Raw genomic sequence first — 8,117 nt, forward strand, 5'->3', positions numbered from 1 at the left:
CGGGGTGGGGGTGGGGGGACGGACACACGTGTCTGTCGTGTAGCTACACTCTGGTTTCTGTTATCTGTGCCATCCTTGCTTTCCCTCCTTGTCTTTGTGACTTGTAGAAATTACCACAAATATACGTAGAGGGGAATCTGCAGTTGGGGCAAGTAACTTTAAAATGCGCAAAAGAGTACTTAAAGAAAGTATTAGCAAATATTTCATGGTAGTAATAGGTAATTCATCTGTCATGGCGCTGGTCAGTTAATCGTTCTTTAAAATTGAGGGGCAGGTTTCAGGGATATATCAGTCCTGTAGTAACTGCGTTCAACAACAGTGACTTTCAGATAGTCAAGAAATAGCAACTCAGCAGCTAAGTTCAACAGCAGTCATATTCATATATTTAAGAAATAGTGAAATAGAAGTTTAGCAGAAAGCAAAGGTAAAATTAATGGGATGGAATGGTCAGAACTGAGAGTTAGATACTAGAATTAGACTTTTGTGCTGATAAGGTTTAGTACAAGTGCTGAAGTATTTATCACTGGTAATATTTTCAGTATTTCAATTTTTCAGTTCTTTAAAAACCTGGAATTTCCAACAATACAGCACATTATGTTAGTTCTAAGAGGCTCCCGCATGCCCTGATCTTCAGAACTCTGCTTCTGACTCTTTTCTTTCCAGGTCCTGGTATTTGAGTTATGTGTTTGAGTATCTGCACCTACTTAACCTTAGACTTTGACATTTCTGAAATGTCAGATGTATTAAATCATTTAAAGAATTATTTCTAATTGTGACATGCATACATCACAAAATGGCTAATACTATTCAAAAGAAAGCAGAGAACTATATTATGGATTTTGACTTTTCAATTCTTTCATGCTGTAAAAACAACTTGACAAATATAAAAGGTAAAACATGCATTAAATATAAATATCTTGCTAGGATTAGCTATAACACGGTAATGGAACACACATTTTAAAAAGAATATTGTGTCTTGCTTTCTGCCTTCCCTAACGTTCCAAGTAAGGGGAAAAAAAAATGGTTTCAAGTTTTTATCCAAAGTTTTCAGGGTTTATTACTAAAGGAATCTCAGTAATATCTCCCTGGCCTTTTTGAAAGCAGGATTTGAAGTGATCTTTATCCTACTCTTTTAAAAAGTCAGCAAATGAGAATACTTGCTGATTGTTAACTCCTGTGCAGTGACAGGCCAAGATATAAAAACATCCAGACCCAGAGCCTGGCCATGTGCCAGTGTCAGGCTGCTCCCTGGTGCCAGGGAAAGTCCTGGGGTGAAAGCATTTTGCCCACATGAATACATCGACTCATATTTGTGTGCATGCTTATTCTGAATTGAGAAATCTAAGATTTCCTTGCAAAACGATGTCCCTCAAAACCCTCAAATAGCCCTCAAAAACTTTGTTTTTGCCTTTTTGAGTAAGGGGTCTTTTTGCTCAGTGGATAGGCAGTCTCCGGACCAACAAGCCTCTTAGCTCTGGCGGGTACAGCCCGTTTTGCTCTCTGCTCCCAACTCCCTCCTGGGACTCGAAGGAGGAGATTTGATAGCTCAGGGTGAAGTTTCAACTCCCCAGGGCCACTCCACCCTTCAGTGGGTGCCTGGTCCTGCCAGGAAAGAAAAAAACCAGAAAGAGAAAGGGCAGGCTGGCCTAGGTGAAGTCATCCAATGAAGGTTAATAGCTGGGTGGTGACACCTTCTCACACGACTGGAGAGAAAATGCTGGGCAACTGGACAGCGCTTGCTCCCAGCTGCCTGTCACGGTACTGGGAGTAAGAGGTGACCTATTTATTTTTAGAAGGGGGCAGTCATAATAACCTGGCTCTTAGCTTCATTCAAGGCGGGCAGGCAGGCGCTTTGGAAGTTTGTAAACACCAACTTTCTGAGTAAAAAAGGAGAGCTTTTTTCCCAGAAGGAAAGAACTTCACTACTGGGGGTTTTCCCCTCCTGATATTCAACTACAGTGGAAAAGAAAGCATCGTTTGGCCTCATTAGCCGTAGTACGCAAGTGCTACCACCTACTCCATAGTAGCATTGTTGAAGGGCAGAGATGCCTGAAGGGGAGGACTATGGACCAGGCAAAAGGTAATTATGATATATACTTACTTTTTCTTGAGTATGTTTCATTTGCCAGTTATTCCTTTAAAAATATTATGACTAACTTAAATAGTGGTTTAAATTAAAATTTGAAAAATGAGGAATGCAATCCCTTAATCCTAGGAAACTGAATTTTCTTTGGCATGAACTAACTGAAGAAAGACAAAATTAACTTAATATACTTTTAGAAACATATGCAAATAAGTGTTTTTCTTGAATGAGGAAGAGATGTCCTGAAATTTAAAAAAATGAGTTGTCCCTGTACACAGTGTAAAGTCTACTTGAATATTTTGATGTTTGATTTTTAACTTTAGATGATAGTTGTTGGAAATCTAAGAAAGTGAACATTTTTAGAAATGTTTGCATTTTAAAGACTTGTTGAGCATTTCTAAAGGTTACATATTGGACCAATATACAAATTTTGATATTTCAAGAATTTAAAAAAAATTTTTTTTAACCACAGTTCTTATCTTTGAAAATGTGATCCCCTGGTCCCCCATGTGCAATATATTAGTTCTATCAATGTTTTTATTAATGTCTAACTCTAAGAAGGGGGGATCAAGACAGGGAAAAGGAAGCAGGAAATTAATTCCTGCTAATATGAGCATAATTGTTCCCACAGTGAAAGTCTCCATTTTAGTTCCATGGCTGATAACAAAATTTGTATGAAACAGATGGCTTCATTGGCATTCTAACATGGGTCATTCAAATTTGTTATGAAGAAGTAGAAAGAAAATTATTAAACAAGGAAAAAGGGTAATTGACAATTTTATTGCTGAAGAAAGTGGAAATTGGTAACTTTCTAGGAACAAGCACACCAGAATTTATTTTTGTCATTGTATTAAAGACACTCCTTTTCAGCCATGGTGATATGGGGCATGTTTGTGTGTGTGGTGATTATAATCCATTATAATAGTGTCCTTAAAAACTACTTTTCTCTTTAAGTTTCTAGTTATTTTCTTCCAAATTCCTTCCCAGTACGTCGAAGGGGACATTAAGTTGACGTTTAATTAAACAGTGAAACAACTTTCTACATAAAATGAGACATTAGATCAAGTACTTGAAGATGACATTTATAAAAGTACCTAGAGTGGGATATGGATTAACTAACTAGTCCAGTAAACATTTTCAGAGAAATTTAAATGTCAGTTTTGGTTCTGAGATGATGGCCTGATCTACTGGTATTGTATGTGTCTTCTCTATGACATTTTTGCATTTCTGAAAGAGACTTTTTTCTTTCTCTCTTGCACCTAGGCATTCCCACCAGCTCTCTGTGTAGAATTTTGCACATTTACAATAAACATTTCTAATAACTTGTCGAATGGAATGTATTTATAAACCATTTTACAGCTGCAGTACATATCCAGGGAGCCTGATCATTTCAGAGATTGTAGGGGGCAGAGATTTGACAGGAATGTAATAGGGATTGCTTTGATGAAAGGCAGCATTATCACAATTAAATTAAATATTAATTGTTGATAATAAATATTTTGAACTAACAGTTTGTAATGTAAACTAAACAAACAGGATTTTTTCTAAGCGTGTTTTACTGGTTAAAAAGGATAAACAGATAAGAAGGAGTGTATATATATTATATTGAATATATACTAGGGTACTTCAAAAAGTTTGTGGAAAAATAGAATTAAAAGATAATATAAATCTTGCCATGATCCTTTTGAAGTACCCTAGTATTATATAGAATATATACATACACAAACACACAATGTGTAAATATATATTATACAAAGATATAAGAATTATTACCAAGGACTGAAAAAGGAGGCTCTCTCTTACTTCTTTTCTTTTTTCTTTCTTTCTTTTTCTTTTTTTAAAAAGATGACCGGTAAGGGGATCTTAACCCTTGACTTGGTGTTGTCAGCACCACACTCTCCCAAGTCAGCTAACCGGCCATCCCTATATAGGGATCCGAACCCGTGGCCTTGGTGTTATCAGCACCACACTCTCCCGAGTGAGCCACGGGCTGGCCCTCTCTTGCTTCTTTGAGGTAGCATACACCTGTCCCCCTTCATTTTTTATTTTGATGAGATGACTTTCAGCTCGTAAAATTGGTGGTTTTCTATACAATATACTTTGCTTTGTACATTTCCCCCCATCTGTGCAGAAAAGGGCATTGCAATTGAGAGAGAAGTTAACTCTTGCTAAATTTGAGATTAAATGCCATTGGATGTGTTCTTGGTGCCATGACTAAAAGAGAAATAACTATTATAAGTCACATATCTGCTGACAAAACTTGTTCTTAGAGCTCAGCTGGAGCAGGTTCTAGTTGAATCTCACATCGAGGCTGATTCATGTTACTTTAGTCCCATTTTGGAATTGGGTGACCTGGATTGCTCTATAACTGCCATGAGCTAAATCTGAGCTTGGTTTTTAAAAAAATCAGGAAAGTGAATATAGGAGCTTTATGACTATCTGGGTGTACACCATGGGCATCCCAGGCTATGAGTGCTTTATGCACCAATGGCCCAAAGGCTTCAAGGCACCATTTTATATTCATTGAATGGACCAGAGTGAACGAAGCTGCCTGGGAGGGGGGCAGGCAGAGGGCAGACCCTCTTCCCTGCTGTTTACCTTTTATCATAATAGACACTCTTAGTAAGAACCTCCAAAGACTCTGTGCCATTTTCAAGGTCAAGAGATGAGGGGACACGGTGAGAAAGAACACCATTCTGAAGCAGGCTAGAGAAGGCAGAAACCCAAACAGGAAGCATTGTGCCAAAGAGGAAGGGGGAAAAATGGTGGCAGCGACTGGGGAAGCAGACAAGATCAAGAAATATGAGGGAACTCCTACCCTGGCCAGCGGCCTGGCTCCACAGTGGGTCCTTATCTCACCTCATTTTGGGCGCCACCTTGGAGCAGCACTCCAGGAGGCCCTCCAAGAGGCCTTTAGTATCCTGGGTAGTAGGTTGTAGAGGGATGGGACATTCCCTATTACAGCTGTCCTGAAGGGAGATGGACCCTAGGCACCCAAGCTCTTCAAGTGTCTTGTCACAGAAGCATTTCTACAGCAGATAATTATGTTCCTGCATTCGTCGGTTCACTCAATGTATTTGTCGAGATCTGAATCTAAGCCAGCGGCTGTGCCAGGTGACAGGGTAATAGCTTAGGTTCCTGCTGTCTTGAAGCATGCAACCCAAGTGGGAAGACAGACCACAAGGTGAATAAGAGTATTTCAGGTAGTGAGGGCTAAGGAAATAAAATTAAAAATGGTCATGTGGGCAAGAGTCCCTGGCCTGTTTAGTGTTTGGGAATGTCATTAGTAATTGCATTGAATATTATTCTTGGAAGGTTTAAAAGAAATTGGTTTAAATACATTCTTTAATCCAGATGTTTTAATAATTTGGGTTGGCCAGATTATAGGCTTAATTTTACATTGTTGATAAGGCCTATCCTTTGATAGTACCATTTCTTTAAAATATAGGATGGGGATGAGAAAGCCCCACACAGAACTCTGACTATGGTGCTTTAGCTCAAGCTTCGTGCGCCCGACCTTCAGTCGAGATGAGTTCCTGTGAGCACGCGTATTTCAGCTTGTGTATGTTTGGAAAAGTGCTTATGCTGCATTTGGTTCTGCAACAGGCACAGACAGGTGAAGTAAATATACACAATTCACGCAACCATTAAGTGAAGGAGTCGTGACTTGAAGGCAGGTAGCTGACTTCTAAGCCTGTGTAATTAGACATATCTATAGTTGTTACATGGTGAGGGTGTGCTAGGTGGGTCCAACACTCAGAAGGAAAGTCAGTATGGGCTAGAAAGGTCAGTATGGTTGGCACACGGGAAAGGAGAGAGCGGCTGGAGATAAGTGGGAGAGGTATACGGGAGCCCCTCTCTGGGCCCTGTCGGCACTGGTGTGCTGGTAAATGTTAAACAGTCGGCTCTGTGGGGGAGGGAGGCCCTGATCTTTAACATTTGCTGATTCCTGTAGTGTAAATACTCCGACTGTGGTTGATTTCAAGCCACCCCTGTGAGGTCACTGAAAGTGGCGTTAAAGGGAATGGCAGTGTTGGTTCTCATGAGCCTGTGAAGGTCAGCCCCAGTACACAGCTGACTGTGGGCCAAGACAAGCGTTAGCACTGAATTCTAACTGCACATCTTCATTTATATCTCCCTGAGGCATAACAGACATTCAGTAAGGGTTTGTTGAAGGAATTAATGATTTATTTTCTTCCACTCTCCCACACAGTCATGGAAAATGTATCGGGCATGGAAAATATTTGCCACTTTTGAAATCCTGCTTTGACCCAGCTGGGCTAATATTTGAAATCGATTAAGAACACGTAGAACAATGCAATCTGTCCTTGTTGAAAGAGAGTTTGTTTTGTGTGAGATATCATAATCACCAGTTAGCAAGCAGTGTGCTTTCTAAACCCTTGCAGAGCCCTAATAAGTTTCCGGTAATCAAGCCCCTGTTAAAGCTGATTTCTGCTTTATAAACACAGGGTGACTAATTCTTTTGCTGCCATCCCTAGAAAGTTCTGAAGGTCTCTTTGGTTTATAGTATCAAGCGAGGGCTGCAGCTGCTGTGTGGTGGGAGGTCTGTCCCTGGTGACTGACTAAACAAAAGCCTGATTGTGTGGGCTGCCCCTTGCTCCCTGCCTTTTGTCCCTTGATGGCAAATCTGGGTCTAAATCAATTTAATTGATGTGATTCATCTCCAACCGTGTTAGTCTTCGTTCTGCAAAAGGTGTGTGGATGTATAGGCTTGCCTGAGAGACCCATCTGATGCACTATCATTCATATTTTTTAAAAACAACACCCTTCAAACATTTTCCCAGTAAAGGATGTTATAGCTATTCATTTGGGGAGACAAAAATAGTACTGGGAAAAAGGATATAGAGAAGAAGATGCACTATCATTCATATTTTTTAAAAACAACACCCTTCAAACATTTTCCCAGTAAAGTATGTTATAGCTATTCATTTGGGGAGACAAAAATAGTACTGGGAAAAAGGATATAGAGAAGAAAAGATCAACCATAATCTTAATACTTTAAAAAAATACTGTTACATTGTCTTCTAGTTCTTGGATATGTTTTCTTGGCAGAGTTACAGTAAGTGTATGCTATATACAATTTTGTACGCTGCTTTTTTCTCTTATAAGCATTTCCCGATAGCTTCTAAACATTTTGGAAGCATTTTTAAATGCCTGCAAAAATATTCTATGTTTTGGATTTGCCCACATTGATTAATCATTGTTACTGAAAATTGTTTGCCATTTATAAATGAGAGCGGGATCTAACACTATTTTTTCTCATTAGGGAAATAGTGGGATCAAAGGGTGAGAAGTATAAACTGTCAGTTTCTTAAGGCCTGGGCCCAGAGACTGTCACAGCTCCATTCCACCATGTTCTATTGGTCTAGCAGCCCAAGATTCCCAATTTGACAGGAGGGGACATAGAGCCCACCTTTTTTAGGACAAAATGTCAAAGAATTTGGAGACTTTATTTTATAACTAACAGAAAAGGCAAAAAATGTTTACTTAATATTTGTTATTAAATTTTATCAGCTGTCACTGGAAAGGATGTCTTTGGTGAAACTTGCCATCTGGCTCCCTCTCTTGCTCTTAAAAAAATTACAGGCCAATGATCTCTCTTCCTATCACAGTCATGCTCATATGGTCTAGTCTCTTGATGAATAAGCTCATTTGCATAGAGTGACTTTCTAGTTAATTGAAGCTCATATCTTTAAGCATAAAAATTTAAGTTAATAATTTTAACCATTTTAACCATTCTGCCTGGTGACTGTGAGCATGGGCTTTGGAATGATGCAAAGCTGTTTTTTATGCTGGGTGCAAATCCCAGACTCACCATGTCCTAGCTGGGTGACCTTGGGTAAGTTACTTAACCTCTCTGAATTTCATTTTATTATCAGTAAAATGGGGATAATAATACGTACTTTATAGGTTTGTTTTATAGATTAACTATGGTAATGCATATTAAATATTTGGTTTAGTGAATGGCTCATTGTTAAGTCCTCAAAAGTAATTAATAACAATAATACGTAAG

The 8,117-nt window shown here is 39.1% G+C and overlaps 1 protein-coding gene across 2 annotated transcripts in view; it reads left to right on the forward strand.

Moving 5' to 3' along the window:
- FAM134B (family with sequence similarity 134, member B) overlaps positions 1-8,117 on the forward strand; it is a 131,412-nt gene that overhangs the window by 89,253 nt on the left and 34,042 nt on the right. The window contains exon 1 of one of the 2 annotated variants that reach the window (XM_008579647.1): positions 1,659-2,080. The exons of the other annotated variant lie outside the window; for it this stretch is intronic. Within the exon in view, the coding sequence (XP_008577869.1) occupies positions 2,046-2,080 (35 nt within the window). The 5' untranslated portion in view covers positions 1,659-2,045. Of the gene's footprint in view, positions 1-1,658; positions 2,081-8,117 lie in introns of those variants that run through there. 2 annotated transcript variants of the gene reach the window in all.

The sequence above is a fragment of the Galeopterus variegatus genome, unplaced genomic scaffold, assembly GCF_000696425.1.
Source record: "Galeopterus variegatus unplaced genomic scaffold, G_variegatus-3.0.2 Scaffold1935, whole genome shotgun sequence".
Lineage (NCBI taxonomy): Eukaryota > Metazoa > Chordata > Mammalia > Dermoptera > Cynocephalidae > Galeopterus > Galeopterus variegatus.